A 19,233-nucleotide genomic window follows, 5' to 3' on the forward strand; every position below is an offset into this window, starting at 1 on the left:
TTTCACTTTCATCAAGAGGCTCATTAGTTCTTCACTTTCTGCCATAAGAATGGTGTCATCTGCATATCTGAGGTTATTGATATTTCTCCCAGCAATCTTGATTCCAGCTTGTGCTTCATCCAGCCCAGCATTTCTCATGATGTACTCTGCATAGAAGTTAAATAAACAGGGTGACAATATACACCCTTGATGGACTCCTTTTCCTATTTGGGACCAGTCTGTTGTTCCATGACCAGTTCTAACTACTGCTTCTTGGCCTGCATACAGATTTATCAAGAGGCAGGTCAGGGGGTCTGGTATGTCCATCTCTTTCAGATTTTTCCATAGTTTGTTGTGATTGACAGAGTCAAAGGCTTTGACATAGTCAATAAAGCAGAAATAGGTGTTTTTCTGGAACTCTCTTGCTTTTTCAATGATCCAGCAGATGTTGGCAATTTGATCTCTGGTTCCTCTGCCTTTTCTAAAACCAGATTGTCAGCGACACCTTAAAACACAAGCTAAGTAAGAATTGAGAGAAGAACCCCAGGGCTCCATGTGGTCCTCACCAGGAAAGTGAAAGTGAAAGTTGCTCAGTCATGTCCAATTCTTTATAGTCCATGGAATTCCCTAGGCCAGAATGCTAGAGTGGGTAGCCTTTCCCTTCTCCAGGGGAACTTCCCAACACAGATCTCCTGCATTGCAGGTGGATTCTTTACCAGCTGAGTTATCAGGGAAGACTCTCCCCACCAGGAAGAGGAAAAAAAAAAAATCACACCTCACATGGGAAGAAGCTGTGAGATGCCCAAACCTTGCCTTATTCTTGGGTCCACTGATGGAAGGCACTGCAGGACTCAGGCACACTCACTTCTGCTCCAAGTCCTGCTCCCTTGTAGACAGCAGGACAAGCTAGCTGGTGGCTCCTTCTTCTCCATCTTCTCTCCTTAAAACAATAACACAATCCAGTTTCAGTGAGCACTTATTATACCCTATAAGGGGTGGGGGTATGATTTTAGGTGCTCTTTTAGGAGAATAAAGAATTAATGTAAATACAATTTCTAACTTACTGTTTAAATAAAAATTTATATAAATGAAGAAAAAATTGGGACAAGAAATTCATAATGTACCCAACCAACAATGGTTAGTATTGGTGGGGGGGGGGGGGGTTAGTTTTCTTCAAATTCAGAAGAAAAAAAAAAAGCAAAAATACATTGTAGAGAAATGAGTAAAAATTAAGAAGGAGATTTTCACAGAGAAGAAATGCAATGAATAAAGCCAGGTTTACCTTTTGTGATGACTAAATGGAAATCAAGACCCCAACTATATATCTCTCTACACATCAGCAAATAAGGTGTCTGAATTTACCAAGGAGGAGAGACAATCTGCATCCATGGGACACTGACATATTCTAGGTGAGATGTAAACTGGTGCTGCTGTTTTGGAAAAACCTGCCACACTACTCTACAGCTTGTGCAATCACTTAGCCCTTGACCAAGAAGTCCCTCTAGCTGTTGAGAATGTGAGAGGGAGAAAGGGCCCAGAAACCAGTGAGAACACCAGTATCAGTGATTATCAAAGAGACTGGCTGTGTGGGTGGAAAGCAGTTTTACAATGCAAGAGATATTTAAATCAACAAAAGAGTAGAACTGAAGATAAAATATATTCAAATGGCCAATCAGGTCAGTTCAGTTCAGTCACTCAGTCGTGTCCAACTCTTTGCGACCCCATGAATTGCAGCACACCAGGCCTCCCTGTCCATCACCAACTTCTGGAGTCCACCCAAACCCACGTCCATTGAGTCGGTGATGCCCTCCAACTATCTCATCCTCTGTCATCCCCTTCTCCTCCTGCCACAGTAAACATCCTTATTTGTGCTCAATTGTGCTTAATTTTGTTAATTGTGCTTAATTTTGCTCAATTGTGCTTAATTGTGCACAACTAGGCATTGTGCAATTGTGCAACTACTGTAAGCACAATGAAGTTTTCCCCATATCCTCATTTAAATGGATTAAATGTTGAGAAGAATGTGGAGCAACTGGAATTTTTGTCAGGGGCTTGTGGGAGTAAATATTGGTAACCACTTTGGAAAGTTCTGTGGCTATATGGGGAGAAGGCAATGGCAACCCACTCCAGTACTCTTGCCTGGAAAATCCCATGGACGGAGGAGCCTGGTAGGCTGCAGTCCATGGGGTTGCTAAGAGTCGGACACGACTGAGCGACTTCACTTTCACTTTTCACTTTCATGCATTGGAGAAGGAAATGGCAACCCACTCCAGTGTTCTTGCCTGGAGAGTCCTAGGGATGGGGGAGCCTGGTGGGCTGCCGTCTATGGGATCACACAGGGTCAGACGACTGAAGCGACTTAGCAGCAGTAGCAGTGGCTATATGGAGACTAAAACACAGGCAGGTGAGGGGAAGTCAAGTTCAGTTTTAGACAAGCTGTGGTGGAGGTGCCGAGCAGACTATCAGGGAGAATGTCAAGTACCCAACTACTTAGTCAAGTCTGGAGCCCAAGAGAAGGTCAGGCAGGAGATGCAGTTTGGAAGTGTTCATTCTGTAGACAGACTTCAAGGCCATGAGCCTGGATGAGGTCTCTACAGGAGAGGAGGGAGGGTCCAGGGACAGAGAGAGCAGAAAGACCCTCAAACACTTAGCCTGGTGAAGGACAAGAGCCACCGTGGAGACCGAGGGGCAGTCAGAGGGGCAGGAGAGAAACCAGGAGAGGGTGGGGTCCACAGACCAAGTGGTTTCAAGGAGGAGGGAGGGGCCAATTGTGTCTGAGGTTGCTGAGAGGTCAAGATGAGAACTGAGAATTGACCACTGGATTCAGCAGTGTGGAGGCCACTGGTGAACTTGTCAAGGGCAGCTCCATGGAACAGTGATGTCTGAAGTCTGGAGGAGGGAGGAGAAAATGGGAGGGAAGGGTGTGGAGCTGACAGCTATCATTGTCTTCCAAGAGACAATGACAGCTCTTCCAAGAGTTGTGCTGTGCAGGTGAGCTGAGGAATAGGGCAGGAGGTGGAGGAGATGGTAAGGCCAAGGGACTTTTAGATGGGAAGTGTAATTACAAATTCGTGGAGGGGAACAGTGGATCTGGCAAATGAAAGGAGACAATTATCATAGCCAGGTAGCTGGGAAGGTGGAAAGAAGACAAGGTTGCACTATATTTGTTGCTTCATGTGCCAAGTGGCACATGATTCAAGCATGTGGCAAGATTCAAGCAAACAGAGAAAGAAGATCTGGCAGATAAAACATTGCTTGAAGAGGCAAATGTCCTTTCCTTCCTCTATTTTACATGGAGCCAGGAATGTGGGTTCAAAGATTTCTCCTAAGAAAGAGATCCTTGCCAAGCGGGGGCAGGAAGATGTTGGGGTCACCCACCCACTTCAGAACCCATAAATGCTTAGACAATCTCTGACAGCAGCAAACACCAGCAGGCGTCTCAGACCACAGCAGAACTCAGAGAAGCCTCCAGAACCCACAGAGGAGCCAACATGGTGGAGTTCGCGCCTTTGTTTGTGCCACTGGAGCGCAGACTACAGACCTTCGTGGTCCTGCATTGGATCTTCTGCTTCATGGTCTTGCGTAAGACAGGCTGGGCTGGGAACAGGAGGCCATGGACACCTGCCACTTCTGGAGCACAGAGTGCATTGATGGGAGAAAGCCCTAAAAGGGCTGCTGAGCTCAGCACCTAGGGATGGCCTGGTATGAAGGACAATTTGCTCAGCTGGCCTTCAGAGTGCTTTGCCAGCAGGAGTGTGTCTGACTGGCTGCACCTACCCCCTGCCCAATCTGGAATACTGGGAAGTCAAATAGCCTTGGTCCTGGAGCTAGAGGGAGGGCAGCTAAGGAAAGGGATCTGGGTCCACTGGTGCCAGGAGCAGGAGCTTGTACCTTGTCCCTTATCCTGGGGACAAAGGGAGCCCCAGGAGGGCTTTAGGTATGGGAATGATAAGGTCCAATCTTTGTGGTATAGGTCCCTATGGCTGAAGCCAATGGATCTACTGTGTTTAGGGTGTAGGGTATAAATTAATGACAGGGAGCAGTAACAAACTGTATCAGGGGTCTCCAAATTATGCCCCATAGGCCAAATCCAGCTCACTCATTATTATTATAATGGTACAGCCCTTGAAAGTGAAATAGTCACCCAGTTGTATCTGACTCTTTGTGACCCCATAAACTGTACAGTCCATGGAATTTGGAATTCTGTAGGCTAGAATACTGGAGTAGGTAGCTGTTCCCTTCTCCAGGGGATCTTCCCAACCCAGGGTTCAAATCTAGGTCTCCCTCATCACAGACAGATTCTTTACCATCTGAGCCACCAGGGAAGTCACCTGGGCTTCCCAGGTGGCGCTAGTGGTAAAGAACCTACCTGCCAATGCAGGAGAACTAAGAGATGCTGGTTCAATCCCTGGGCTGGGAAGATCCCCTGGAGGAGGAAATGGCAACCCACTCCAGTGTTTTTGCCTGGAAAACCCCATGGACAGAGAAGTCTGGTGGGCTATAGTCCATGGAGGTCACAAATAGTCGGACACGACTAAAGTGACTTAGCACAGCACAGCACAGCCCATGAGCCAAGAATGGTTTTTACATTTTAAATCCTCAGCTCTGTATATAATATCCTCTGAGTTGCCTTTTTGGCTGCAAAGTCTAAAATATTTACAGTCTGATGTTTAGGGTAAAGACTGCCTCCTCTGGTCAAGGGAGGCTGACAGTAGGTAGAGAGATGGTTAGGAGTTGGATCCACAGGGCAGGAATTAAAGGCTGGTAGGAGAGTAATGGCTTCCAGTGGGGGGGTAAACACCATACATATAGCGAATAGCTGGTTCACACTGGACATGGAGCAGACCATTTGGTGGAAGGGCCAAGAGTTGACTGGAGTGGTTAACTAGGACCTGTCACAGTGGACTCAGGGCCCAGAAACAACGGGTTTTTTGTTTACTCTGTTTCCTTCTTTTAACAATTCACATCTCATATAGGAAGGTAAGATCCTTTCAAAGTTTGTCTTGTTCTCAGCTGCATGTCCAGCTCTTAAAAGAGTTGAAGTCAATGAATATTTGTTGAATGAATGAATGTTGGGAGTACAATGTAACCCAAATAGTAGAATTGAATGACAGATCTCATCCTACTAACTTTTTGTGTGACCTAACCAATCTACATACCCTCTCTGGGCCTCTGTAAAGTGGGCTTTTACATTTTTCCCCTTGTTGTAATAAGGTGAAAAAAGTTGTCTCCTTTCCTCAGAAATTGAAAAGTCTCCCTGGTTAGGATTTTTCCTGCTGACAGTAGTTGAAGAGTGAGCCCAGATGAGGGGGATGGTGAGGTGTAGGGAAATCTTTAGATCAAATGGACATACCCTGCATATGGGTTTTTTCCTAACATTTATTTTCTCAGTACAAAACTATTAATGTTACTGTGGCACACTGAAACAAAGTGTGTATTCTAAAGGTAAAAGACGTCCTCAAATACTACCCTCTAGGGAGTCACTATTAACAATGTGGTTTTACCCTCTAGAGCTGGTTTTCTGAAAGGGGGAGTGGCCCACACAGACTTTTGATTTTGTCCAAGGGCAGCAACCTAGCTGGGGTTTTATTGCTTTCTTCACATTGTAGTGACAAATAAATAAATAAATGAAATAAAATAAGACCTAAGTCAAAATCCTGGACATCTTGTCCCCACTGGCGTCCTGTCGCCTTCCTCCAGATTTTCGGGAGTCAGCTTGAGAAGGCCAGGATTTCTGTCAGTTCACAGTTGTACCACCAGCACCTGACACATCATAGGAGCTCTGTGTAAAGTGAGCATCTGTGAGCTTCAACCTACTTTGTCTGGCTTATGAATTTTACTACTATTTAAATTGAGTCAAACGTCCCCTCTTCCTGGAAGCCTACTAGGAATGACAGCCCAATCTGCCCTACTTTCAGACGGAATAGAAGTGGAAATGGACCTTCTTTAAGAGTTTGAATGCATGGGATTGAATGGAGTCAATGAGTTGGAGAGGGAGAATTATTCCCTGGGAATGAGGTTCCATTGGCATTAGATTAATGACAGCCCCACAGAACTCCCCATCTCTGAGGTGAAGCTGGGACTAACCTGCGTTAGGGACTGAGAATCGAAGATCAGAGGGGAATTCCTCACTGGGCCCAGCCTTACTCATGCTGTACCCCTGACTCACTGCCCAGGCAAGTGTGTTAGCCTCTACCTCCCTCCTTTGGCAGGAGAGGGAAGGGCAGGCATAGGAAACATGAGCAAAAGCTAAGAGACAGAAAGAGCTCAGGGAGTTGTAGGAACATTGAGCAGCTTAGTGTGGCTGGATTATGGGGGTGCATATGGGTGAGTGAAGCTGGAGCAGGAGGGGACTCAAGTCAGTCATGGGGAGCTTGAAAGCTGGGATGAGCTGCTTGGACTGTGCCTCAAAGTTATGAAAAAGCCATAGGAGAGCTTCATTAGAGGAGGAATCTGGTGGGATAAATCTATGAAAGATGGGCTGAGGGTATACTGAAAGAGGGCTGGGCAGAGAGAATGTCTCCCTTTTCTCTGTGGTCCCAAAGGTTCATTTAATCACTTCTCCATCAGGTCTTTATTGATCCCTTGGTAAATACAAATTACTTAATAGGATGGAGAGGGAGGTGGAGGGGATAAGAATAGAATGAATGAGCAGCCTGGTACAGTGGGGAAAAGTTTGTAGATAGGTCTATCTACAAACTCAGGTTCCCAGTGCGACACTGGAAGGGCTGCATTCCTTTCTCCTTGAAGGCAGGGGAGGTTGACCCCTTCCTCCTGGGGTGAGGGCTGGACAGGACAGTGCTGCTAGTGCTGGGCATATGGGGAGAGCTTTTTCCTTCATTCCTGTGACTACTGACAGCTCCTGATTCCCTCCCCAGCCCCTATCTGCGTTGTGGTCTTCATAGGCCTTCTGTTCACAAGATTCTGGTTCTTCAGTATCCTGTACGCAATCTGGTTGTACTTGGACCAAAATAAGCCATGGCAGGGGGGCAGGCGCAATGAGGCCACAAGGCGCTGGGTCATATGGAAATACATGAAGAACTATTTCCCCATCTCGGTGAGTAATGGGGTGGCTGGGGACTAGCTAAGACTGTAGTGCCCCACATGTCCGTGGGGAAGTGTGGCCCTGTGTGCAGTGAGCAGAATACCAGGCTAGGAGGAAGGAGCTGGGCTTCCACCACTATGTGGCCTGGGGAGGAGTCAGCTTCTGTCTGGTGGTAGTTTACCACCTGCAGAGATGTGGGGCCACTATGAGGACTGATGAATGAACAGGATTTGAAGGAGCTCTGTGGACTATATATTGTAGCACATATATATGTCTTATAGGTGTAAACTGCTCAGCAGACATGCTTGGGTTTGCAGGTATAAAGTCATGTCCTTAGAATACATCTAGCCCCACACTTCTTCAAATAAGAAGACTGATACCCAGTGAGAAAGAAAGGCATGACCAAGGTCACACAAGTCCTTTTACTGGTTTCAAAGTTTGTGTCTTAACTTTGGGTAAAGAAGCAAGGCAGAGAGCCCTGAACTGGTTCTCTGGATCTATTCTGCCCCAAACTTCGGTATGCTTTATGTCCTTGGGCAGAGCCTTGCTCAATCAGTTCCTCAGTTTCCCCATGTATCCAGTAAACATACTGCTCCCTTCTACTCTGAGTGCCTCTGACTGACTCTCTGACCTAAGGTCATTGTGGACACCTGACCATGGACTCAGAGGTCAGTCCTGATTGAGGGAGACATTGTTTTAAGTGAACTGAGACTTCTACTTCTTTCCTGTATCACAAAAAGACTAAATCTTTGGGTGTAAGCCCTGGGAAGGGATGATTTAATGTCCAGATGGGGAGGGAAAGGTTGTAGAGGCACAGAAAGGTGCCAGGAAGAGGTAGGTGGCTTTCCTTTGGAAACAGAAGAGAAGAAATGGATAGAGTATGACCTGTGGAGCTAGGCAGGATAGGTTCTGATACCAGATCTGCAACATACCAGATTTGGGGTGAGCTAGTCTCATTGAACCTTGATTTCTTCACATGTAAAGCAGAGATTATGCCACATTCATTATTGGGTTGTGAGGATTTTATGAAATATCAGATCATCCCAGGGCCTCCAAGAACAGCAGGTGGCTCTCTTTGCAACCAAAACTGTTGTCAGTTGAATGTCTGCCAGGAAAATGGTACTGAGGGGCTCTGTGACTGTCTATCCACAGCCCTCATGCTCTTCACCCAGACAGGTAACCCCAGGGGAGGGTTTCTCAAAGGCACTATTAAGACAGATGGGACACTGGATTTGATTTGCAGAAATTTCATATGTACAGCATTCAGGATTCTTGCCCACTGCAGGCCTGCAGAGGGAAGACAGTACCATCAAGTGGCTGCAGAGGGCGGGATGATATGCCCAGTGACTTGCCTGTCTTGGGCTGGGAGCCTGCAGAGATAGCTCAATGGCCTCACATTCTGGACCCCAGCACCTCCCAGGAGATCCTCCAACTCTTCTACACACTTTCACTGTGCAGGCCCTGCAGGAATCATGGGCTAGCCCATAAGTGGGAGTCCATGCTCTACTGGAGCTCCCCCACATTGACAAGCCTCTGCACTCCCTACCAAAGGCTTGTGGATTCCTGAACTTTTAACAGTACCTGCTGTGATTTTTGTGAACTAGAGTTTAGCGGTGGAATTTCAAGCAAAATTAGGGAACTGTTTCTGGGTCTTGGAGCTTTCTAAACACAAGTGATAGGCTTCCTCAAGAACTCCAGCTGCCACAGTCTTGGAGGGATGCTCACTCGCTCCTGCAATGGCTCATTCATTCTGGATGGACTCTGCCTGGGATAAGGTTTCCCTTCACATAGGACAGGGGCTTGTGTCCCTGTCACCCTCCCAGGAGTCCTACCTCTGCCTTGGGCAGGGGGCCTTCCTTCCCTGGTGGTTCCATTCATGGGTCCATTCTCTCCCTCTTCATTCCACAGACTCCCAAACCATCTCCTCAGCTCCAGACCTGCAGTGGGGACAAGGATCCTCAGATAGGCCATCTCTAATCTCAGCACACTCACATGGGATGTGATAGCACTTGGGCACAGGGGACACATAGAAGAGGTCAGCCCAGAAAGCCAGCAGGTGGACCAGTGAGGGCATAAGGTCCAGCCTCAATTCACCAGGTTTCCATCCCTGCAGCTAGTCAAGACCGCTGAGTTGGACCCCTCCCGGAACTACCTTGCTGGCTTCCACCCTCATGGAGTCCTGTCGATCGGATCTTTTACCAACCTGTGCACAGAGGGCACGGGCTTCTCCTCAGTTTTCCCTGGCATCCGCTCACATCTAACAACGTTAAACATATATTTCTGGGTCCCATTCTTCAGGGATTACATCATGCAAGCGGGTAAGCCTTCCCAGAACTGGAGAGCCCAGGAAAATGAGGGCTGCAGGCATAGAGGAGGGATTTCAGGGAGGGCTTCTAAGAATTCTGTATTTCCTCCAAGAACATGTGTAGTAGAGAAGGAGGCTAGGCCCAAGGAAGCACTTCCCACAGCTCCCAGCAATGAGCTTGGTGAGAGGTTGGGAAGAAGGGAATGACTCAGTCCCAGTCCTCAGGGAACTCCCAGCTGTAGGGGGAGGGTGAGTAGGGACCTACCACATCCCCTCTGTGGCCCCTGCCCCCTTCACCCCATAGCTAACCACATTACTCTCTCCCCAGGGCTGGTCTCAACAGACAAGGAGAGTGTTGCTCACATTCTGAGCAGGAAAGGAGGCGGCAACCTAGTGGGTATCACTATTGGGGGCGTCAAGGAGGCACTGAAAACCAGACCTGGAGCCAACAAGCTGGTGCTGCAGAACCGCAAGGGCTTTGCCAGGCTCGCTCTGATGCACGGGTATTGGGGAGAGGGCTCTGGGTTCAGCTGGAGATTGGCAAGGATTGTGTTTTGGTGGGAATACAGCAGAGATTAAGGCAGGTCCTCTTTTAGCAAGAGATGTTCAGTCCATTCACAGAGAGGATAACTTAGCAAGATATTTACTGTCTCATGTCCAAATACCCAGAGAAGATTCTAGAAGGGAGACTAGTTGATCAAAAGGACTAGGTGTCGGGGTGGGGGGAAAAAAAAAAAAAAAAAGGACTAGGTGTGATGGGTCATATTACCTGAAGTTGGCATTATATCTGAGACCTAGGGGATCTGAGAGAACGGAGTTTGGGGCACAGCTTAGAGCAGTTATCCAACCTTGAAGCACCTCTGAAGAACACAAGCTAACTGGAGCAGAAGAGATTTTCCCAGATGTTTGATGTTTGGGAGGACTCTACAACATTCTGATCTCCTTGTTGTGGTACAACTGGGAGGTGGCAATCCTAAGAGGAGCTGGGACCTGCCCACCATCACAAAGCAAAGCTGTAGCACAACTGGGAGTTACCCGAGGCCACCTACTTCCAGCCCAGGGCTTTGTCCTCTGCTGCAGTTTCTGTCACAAGCTTCCTGCTAGGTGACCAATTTGACTCTTCTTGCCCCTCCACATGCCCTCTCTCCTGTCTCCTTCCAGAGCAGATCTGGTGCCGATCTTCTCCTTTGGGGACAATAACTTATATTCCCGTGCAAAGAATTCTGGCTTTTGGTGGAAATGGTTCAATGTTCAACTGTACAAGAAGATAGGTCTTACCATCCCGCTCTTCTATGGCCGTGGAGTCTTCCAGTACAGTTTTGGTGTTATGCCCTACCGCCTACCCATCACCACTGTGGGTGAGTCTAGACCTGGGCTGGGGTAGGGAGGTGGGGGAAGGCTTCAGAGCAATAGGCCTGGGCTCTGTGCCACAAGAGAACATGGACTTGGGTTGGACATATCCTTGACCAAGTGGAGCTCATGTTCTAGAGGGTGAAATAGACACACAGGCAAATAACCCTGATAAAAGGCAGTCTGGGATGAGAACTGTAACTGAGGTACAAAGAACCATAGCCACTACTGATTACCAAGCACCTGATGTGTGGCAGGCACTGCAATGGCTCCTTAGAGCTCACTTTTCTGGGTAACCTTGGAGGTAGACACTCATCCCTATTTTATTGATGGCAAACTGAGACTCAGAGAAGGTAAATCACTTCAAACAGATCCTCATTCCCTCTAGTAACAACACTGAGGCTTGAATCAGGATCTGCTTGACTTTTATGATGCCAGAGAAGGAGGGCTTAATTCTGACCAGACAATCCCATAAGACTTTTGGAGAAGATGAATACAAGGGAAGGGCATTCCAGGTCTGTTAGAATTGTGTGTAAAGTAGCAATCAGCAGGCTATAAAGGAGAGCCTGAGGGATTTCCCTGTAAATAATGGGCATGGGCTTTAGTGCCTGGACTTAACACCATCTTTTCTGCCATATGGTCATCTCATTTTCTTTTGTCTTAAATTCCAACTAGGTTCCAACGGCAAAGCTTATAGAGAGAGGTCTATTCATCTCCACTCACCCAATCATTTCCTAGTTGAGTACAGTCTTGGCCAACCCTCTACACCATGACTTTTCCTGGGTTGTCTGGTAATATTTTCATGGATATAATTCATAACTAATGCCTCCAGAACCATTCCCTAGAGAAGAACACAGAACAGCTGCTTTCTGAGCCAGGCAGAACAAGAGTAAGGCAGTTGAAAGGTCCTCCCATGTCCTCCCTAGAATGGGGGACACTGCAGACCAGCATGGAGGGAGAGGAAGAAGAGGCATTTGGGCTGTGGGCCACCTCCTCCCAGACATACAGACACTTCCACTCATGGCATCTAAGACTCCCAGATCCACGTGTCCATGAGTCTAAGAGCACATCCTCAGGGCTTACAATCTGTCACTGATTCTTCCTGGCTATGTGACCTTGCAATAAGTTACTTAACCTCCCTGAGCCTCACTACCTTACCTGTTAAAATGGACTAATAGCAGGTTCAATCCCCATAGGATTGTTAGGAAGATTTTAGGATATAATACAAGTAAAGCACCTAGGACATTGTCTGGCAGGTGGCAAGGCCAGCTGGAGGTGTTTTTATTATTTCAGAATTTTGGAGTTGTCCTAATATCTAGATTAGATCACCCAAAATACTGTTGAAAGGGAAACAATACAGGCATTTTCCAGTAGGTGTGACCACGGCACGGGGTCCTGCCCCATGGGATCCAGAGACCCCAGTGGTTCCTACTCTGGGCCACCACTCACCTCTGTGTCTTTCAGTGGGAAAGCCCATCGAGGTGCCGAAAACACCACATCCCTCCCAAGAGGAGGTGGACAGGCTGCACCAGCACTACATGAAGGAGCTGAGCAACCTCTTCGAAACCCACAAGCTCAAGTACAACATCCCAAAAGACCAACACTTGGAGTTCTGCTGAGTACCTGCCCAGAGGAACAGCTGCCCCAAAGGGCAGGGCTGGCATTAGGGAGGGAGGTGCAGTAATCCCAAAAGGCTTCCTGAAGGTGTCTGTTGAACACATCTCCAGAGCCTTCACTGACTCCTGCAGCTCCACCCCATGCCAGGCCCCAGGTCACATCTGGCTTGTGGCAGAGGAGACCAGACTCTGGCATCAGGGATTTGCTCTCCTGCACTGACTCCTCTGTAATGGACCCTGTCCTTGGTTCTGCCCACCTGAGAAATGGGGGAGATACTGAGAGAGAATGATGTCTGTGTCTCTGTCCTCTGTGGTCCTGTTACTCAATGAGCAAAACAAAGAACAGCTCCAGTTAGCAGATTTCTCTTCTTCTGTCTTGAGTGACAGCACAGAAGCAGCCACCAGCCGCAGCCCTTTCTCCTACAAGCTCCCTCATCCTGCATCCTGCCTGTCCCAGCTCCTCCCTCCCTGAGCTGGAGTGGAGGGTGAGGCCACAACCTCTTGGCTCATCCTGGCACCTCTGAGTTTCTGGATCCTCTGAGCCCCAGAGGATCAGCCAGAGGGACCTGGAGGGGGGGAAGTCCTGAGCTCTGTCACTGGCTAAATGACTACACCAACCTCTTCAACCTCCCTCCAAATCTCAGTTTTCCCAAGGGCTAAAATGACCTCTGACCTCGGCTCTAATGGCACATAGGCTGAAAGCTGCTTACAGTAACTCCTACTCTATCCTTTGTAATTCAGCCCTGACCTTGGGCTCCATATATGTCAATTCATCACATGAAAGATTCTATTTTACTTTTTTGTCATCCTCCCTACCTAACTGAAAACACTGGTCAAAGACTCCTATTTAATCCCAGCCTGGTTTCACAGCCCTCCTGCCCTATTTCCTATTCCCAGACAGTGGCTCAGATGGACCAGAGAAAGGCATGTTACCTCTTCCTCCCTGATCAATCAGCTCCAAATTACCACCTCTGGCCTATTCTGTGGGAGAGAAGGGGGAGGCTATGTACAGACACAGGGTAGAGCAGGCAGAAGATGAAGGCCCTCAGGAATTGGCAGAACTGGAGTCTCCTCTTAAAATTAGGCTGCCCTGGAAGCAACCTAGATGTCCATCAGCAGATAAATGGATAAGAAAGCTGTGGTACATATACACAATGGAATATTACTCAGCCATTAAAAAGAATACATTTGAATCCGTTCTAATGAGGTAGATGAAACTGGAGCCTATTATCCAAAGTGAAGTAAGCCAGAAAGAAAAACACCAATACAGTATACTAACACATATATATGGAATTTAGAAAGATGGTAACAATAACTCTGTATGTGAGACAGCAAAAAAGACACAGATGTATTGAACAGTGTTTTGGACTCTGGGAGAGGGTGAGGGCGGGATGACATGGGAAAACAGCATTGAAACATGTAAATTATCATATGTGAAACAAATCGCCAGCCCAGTTTTGATGCATGAGACAGGGTGCTCCGTGCTGGTGCACTGGGATGACCCAGAGGGATGGGATGGGGAGGGAGGTGGGAGGGGGGTTCAGGATGGGGAGCACATATACACCCATGGAGGATTCAAGTCAATATATGGCAAAACCAATACAATATTGAAAAGTAAAATAAATAATTAATTAAAAGAAAAAAAAATTAGGCTGCCCTTTGATATGGAAGAAGTTCTCAGACAAGACATCATTACCCACAGGGGACAAAGGACCTACTGGGGCCCAGCCTGATGATACTGCTTGATGGTGACAACAAATAGGACAGATGTCAGCCAGCACAGCTCTGCCAGCAGCCACATGGCCCAGCCCAGCCTCACCCTCTCAGGAGGACTGGGCTTTGCTAGAGATAAGAGGAGGCAGAGGTGGAGCGTATGAACTGCTGAGGGAGCAAGGTAGAGAGGAGGAGAGGGCAGAGCACACATGGGCGAGACTTCCTAATGAGGGCCAGGCTCAAAGTGAGGTTTAGGGGACAGGAGGCTGAGGCTTAGGCCTTTGTGCAGCAAACTTCTATGGTGATGGGAGTAGGCAGGGCAGACAAGGTCCCTGAGGATGCCTGGCCTGTTGTCTTGGGGACTACTGTCCAGTCCAGGGGTCAGGAATTCATCCCCTCTGGTAGGGAGGAACCATGGGAGGTGCTTGAGCTGAATCGGGTCATGGGCCAGATGGAGGGGCAATGGATCCCTCAGACTGGACCGAGCATCTGTCTTAGAGACCCCACAGCAGGGCAGAGTCAGCTCCCTGAGCCACTTTCTAAGAACCCGCTATGTCCTGGGCTCTGGGTGGATGCTTCATGTAGAGTACTCAGTGTAACTGACATGACTTCTTCAAAATTAAATTAGGTTCATGTCAGAGATGTTAAAGGATTACAGTCATCCTGGTCCCAGGCAGCTATCACATGCTGCTCTCATCTTGCCTGGTTCTGGACTGAAACTGTGCAGAATTAGAAATGGCAGGTGCCTGGGAACCAGTCAGGCACACAGTCCCTACCCCCCAACACCCCTCTGCTGGCATTAGGACCCCATACAGGTCACATCCCCTCATTGAGTCCAGTGCCTTCACCTTTAAATGGTTCATCCATAAATGACTGTTGAATAAATAACAGCTCTTCTTCACCCTTTCCATTTATAAATTCCTAGAAAAGTTTTTGAAAGAGCTGTGAAATTTTGTGTCTATCACAGACCAGGTTTGGACTTTTCTTGGATTCTATGTCTTTCCCTCACTCCCTGCCAGAAAGCTGACCTGAGTGTTTCCCTTTTCAGTCTGTTAAATTGGTATATCTACGTACATCCAGTTATGTTCTTAGTAAGAGAATGAATAGAAACAGATGGGCAGAAAGACTCTGTCTAACAGCCCCTTTCAAAGAGGCCCTAAAAACACAAAAAGACAGTAACAGATTTTGGCACTATCAATAAAATGTCAATGATTAAGGATCAAAGGTGCCCCCAGTTCCCAGCTTTAAAAAATGTAAGAATTGTCCAGCCTCCTTCCTAAGAGGCCAGCATTAGGAATACTCTAGATTAGTGCATCTCAAAATATCTGTGGTAAAGGAGCAGATTTTATATATATTTTTTCTAATCCATCATTGACCTATCCATTTGTAAAATACAATATAAATTACCCCAGAAATGAAATAAGAAAACAAAGCAAACATAGTGTAAATCAAATGTTTTAAATTATTTGATTATTTATTTTATTCTTGGCTGCCGTGGATCTTCATTGCTGTGTGCGGGCTTTCTTTAGCTGTAGCCAGTGGGGTCTACCTTTCCTTGCAGTTTGCGGGTTTTCGGGCTTCTCATTGCACTGGTTTCTCTTGTGATGGAGCAAAGGCTCTAGGCCTGAGGGCTCAGTAGTTGCAGCACACAGGCTTAGTTGCCCTGCAGCATGTGGAATCTTCCCGGACCAAGAATAGAACCCACACCCCCCGAACTGGCAGGCAGACTCTCAACCATTGGACCACCAGGAAAGTCCTCAATTTTTTTATTATTACACATAGAACCACTCTGTCACATTGCTCCAAGGTTTCTGAGCAGTTCCTCTCCAACTCTGTACTTACCTTGTCAGGAACCAGGAACAGGCAGCTGGTGGACACAGGCAGGTCCTCAGACCACACAGGAGCAGCACTGCCCCAGGATGTAGGCTGCTGCCTGGTTGTTGTCCTGTAAGAGGGTTGTGAGGTGAGGGGCACAGAATACCCAGTGGACTGCTGAGCGCTGTACACTAGGGGTCACTAGGGGATGTCGTCTCAGGCCCTGATACCCGGCAGGATTAGGAGCTCTGGGAAGGAATTGTCTGAGGTCACACAGCTGGAAAGTGCCAGTACAGGACTGATCTCAGCTCTCATCCAGGGCTCTTCCAACCTGCCTTGAAGGAGGACCCTGGAAAACCCCTCCTAGATGCACCTTCAAGGAAGGAGGGGTGGTCCCAGCTGCAGAGCTGCCTGCCCAGGGGCAACTGATCCTAAGACAGATCCAGGTGGGATGTCAGCCTCAGCCACTTTAGCCCAATTCAGGACCACTCTGATGGGTCATTTTGGTTTGCATTTGCCCCTTGCACAATTCCACTGTCTTCCTTCCACAAAAACTTTAGCCCAAATCAGGAGCACTCCTATGGGCCATTTTGGTTCAACTTCTCCCTCTGCCCAATTCCACTGCCTTCTCTTCCTCTCACAGATGTTGATGCCTAGGCTCCCCTTAATAAACATTCTGCAGACTAAACACCATCACGGAATCCACCTCTTGGAAAACCCACCCTAAGACATCATGCATATATGAAGGATGAATTCGGCCAATATGAGGCTCAGAGAAGTTAACTAACTTGTCCAAAGTCATTCAGATTTCATGTGGTTTTTACTCTTGCAGAGCCAGGACTTGAACTCAAGTCTGACTGCAAAGCCAGAACCATTTGCCTTGTGAGTGTGACCTCCTGATTACAAGCCTGGAAACAATGAGTAGAAGGGGAAAAGTCAGGTTTAATTTGTGAAATTTAAAGTAACTCAATACAAAATGACACATCGTTTTGGAAGACTTTTTGGCAGTTTCTGACAAAGTTAAATATAGGCTTATTGTATAACACAACAATAATGCTCCAAGTATACACTCAAGTGTTTTGAAAATAAGTCCACACAACAATCTACACATCAGTATCTATATAGCAACCTTATTCATAATCTCCAGTCACCAGGAGCAACCAAGATATCCTTCGGTGGGTGAATTGAAAAACACACTGTGCTCCATCTATACAATGGAATACTGCTCAGAAACAATGAGAAATGAGCTATTCAACAACAATATGAACCATAAACACATTTTGTTAAAGGAAAGAAGCCATTAAAATGGCTACACTGTATTTGATTCCATTCATATGATTTTCTGGAAAAGGATAATTACAGGAATGGAAAACAAGTTAGCAGAAGTCAGGGATTTAAGGAGTAAGAACCTTTGATGGGGGAAGCAAGGGAATTGTTTAGGATTATACAACAAATCTATGTGGTATTGTAGGATGTATACATGAGACTACATATTTGTCAAAACCCACAAATGGTGAATTTTAATATATAGAAATTAAAATTTAAAACTCAGGACTTCCCTGGTTAAGACTCTGTGCTTTGACTGCATAGGCACGGGTTTAATCTTGGTCGGGAAACTAAGATCCTACTGGCCACAAAGCATGGCCAAATAAATAAATAAATAAAACAATCTTAAAAATCAACCAAGAAGTTGATGAATCCCAGGATGGAATGTAGACCATGACAAAAGAATCTTAACTGAATTACAAATGTATGAGAAAATCTCATGGAACTGAGTGAAGAAAAAGGGCTGACCAAAGTAACTTTGGAAAATAGTGTATTGACTAGAAACCGCCAAATTATAAATATGGGTTAATATATAGACCTGTATTTCCAAGCTCTGTCTTCTGAGAGAGCCTGAAAGCAATGCCACCCCAGTAGCAAGTAGTGTAGAGACCCAAATTGTTGCTTCTAATACATTCTCTAATGAATGGATTTCTGAGATACTTAGAGAAATAACCGGTGCTAGGGTAAGGCCAAGGAGCTTCCCCGGTGGCTCAGCAGTAAAGAGTCCACCTGCAATGCAGGAGACCCAGTTCGATCCCTGGGTTGGGAAAATCCCCTGGAGGAGGGCACAGCAACCCACTCCAGTATTCTTGCCTGGAGGATCCCATAGACAGAGGAACCTGGCAGGCCACAGTTCATAGGGTCGCAAAGAGTCGGACGTGACTGAAACAGCTGAGCACACACTCAGGGTAGGGTCAGACTATAAGATGAGTCTCACAGTGTCAGAAGTAAGGGAGTGGTCAAAACACAAAAATGACAGGAGCATCTCAAAGAAACACAGGAGCCAAACTGGAAAAGCTCCCAAGGGCCATGGCTGGAACAATTTGACTAACAAAACAAATAACATACTGTTTTGCATTATAACCCAAAGTATAAATAAATGTCCACAATGCATACTAATATAAATATGACTGAATAATTAATATACAGGGTAGAAGAGAGCTTCCTTTATAGAAGAATCCCAAGTAACTCATATAGACACTGTGCTCTCAAGGAGGTGGCGTACAACCCTCCACACTTGAGCTGGGTTAAGCCTAGTGGCTTGTTTTCATGAGTCAACTAAGGAAAGAGCAGAGGGAAAAAAAAGAGTTGAAGGCAAGGGAGGAAAAGGAAGTAACTGCACAACAAAAAACCTGGCAAACACTACCTCAAGATCAACAGGTAATCAAGGTCCACGTCATCAGTGATGTCATGTTGATAGTACATAACATTGATACAGTGTAATGAGAATGGCACTTCACTTCCATTGTCTGCATTCCCAAACCCCGTAACCCCAGTCTAACCAAGAGAAGAACATCAGATGAGTTCTAGTTAAGCGACCTTCTCCAAAATACCTGACCTGCACTCCTCAAAACTAAAGGTCATCAAAAACCAAGGACTAAGTAACTGTCACAGAGCAGAGGACACAAAGAGCACAAGATGACTGAATACAAGGTGTCTTGGATAGAATCCAAGACTAGATAAAGGTCTAGGAAAATGTAGTGAACTTTGAATAAATTGCGAGGTTTAGTTAGTGGTAATGTGCCAATCCTGTCTCCTGGCTGTGACAAACGTTCGAGGGTAAAGTAAGATGTTAACATTCGAGGCAACTGGGTAAGGGGCATAAAGAAACTCTATACTGTCATTGCAACTTTTCTTTAAATCTATCACTATTCTAAAATTAAAGTTTGATTTAAATTAAGGAAAATTCTATCAGATGCTGTATTAGTTTTCTGAGGCTGCTTGTGAAAAATGACCACAAGCTTGGCCACTTGAAACAACACAGATATTTATTCTCTCTCATTTCTGGGGGCCAGAAGTATGAAATCAGTGGCATTATGCCAGGTTACAAGTGGTGGGCAGCGCCTGGCTTCCTCCTGAGTCTC

The 19,233-nt window shown here is 46.6% G+C and overlaps 1 protein-coding gene and 1 long non-coding RNA gene across 5 annotated transcripts in view; one reads left to right on the forward strand and one right to left on the reverse strand.

Annotated features, from left to right (window-relative positions):
* Positions 1 to 362: 362 nt before the first annotated feature.
* The window catches only part of LOC122697187, a 44,864-nt gene continuing 25,993 nt past the window's right edge, over positions 363 to 19,233 (reverse strand). For 2 of the 3 annotated variants that reach the window (XR_006342015.1, XR_006342012.1), the window contains 2 exons: positions 15,851 to 15,953; positions 363 to 919 (listed from right to left, as the gene is read on the reverse strand). This is a non-coding gene — a long non-coding RNA (uncharacterized LOC122697187). Of the gene's footprint in view, positions 920 to 8,856; positions 8,962 to 15,850; positions 15,954 to 19,233 lie in introns of all 3 variants that reach the window. The other variant, XR_006342016.1, reaches the window with a different exon arrangement.
* Positions 3,383 to 17,377, forward strand: LOC122697170 (2-acylglycerol O-acyltransferase 2-like). Of its 2 annotated transcripts, none has more exons than XM_043907698.1 (6): positions 3,383 to 3,561; positions 6,858 to 7,036; positions 9,138 to 9,342; positions 9,658 to 9,832; positions 10,491 to 10,687; positions 16,656 to 17,377. In XM_043907698.1, the coding sequence occupies exons 1-6, from the start codon at positions 3,471 to 3,473 to the stop codon at positions 16,721 to 16,723; spliced, it is 915 nt and encodes a 304-aa protein (XP_043763633.1). In that variant the 5' UTR covers positions 3,383 to 3,470; the 3' UTR covers positions 16,724 to 17,377. The 2 variants fall into 2 exon arrangements, with proteins under 2 accessions (XP_043763633.1, XP_043763627.1); XM_043907692.1 differs by lacking the exon at positions 16,656 to 17,377 and adding an exon at positions 12,144 to 13,141 and having other exon boundaries at positions 3,386 to 3,561.

The sequence above is a fragment of the Cervus elaphus genome, chromosome 1 (assembly GCF_910594005.1).
Source record: "Cervus elaphus chromosome 1, mCerEla1.1, whole genome shotgun sequence".
In the NCBI taxonomy this organism is placed as follows: Eukaryota; Metazoa; Chordata; class Mammalia; order Artiodactyla; family Cervidae; genus Cervus; species Cervus elaphus.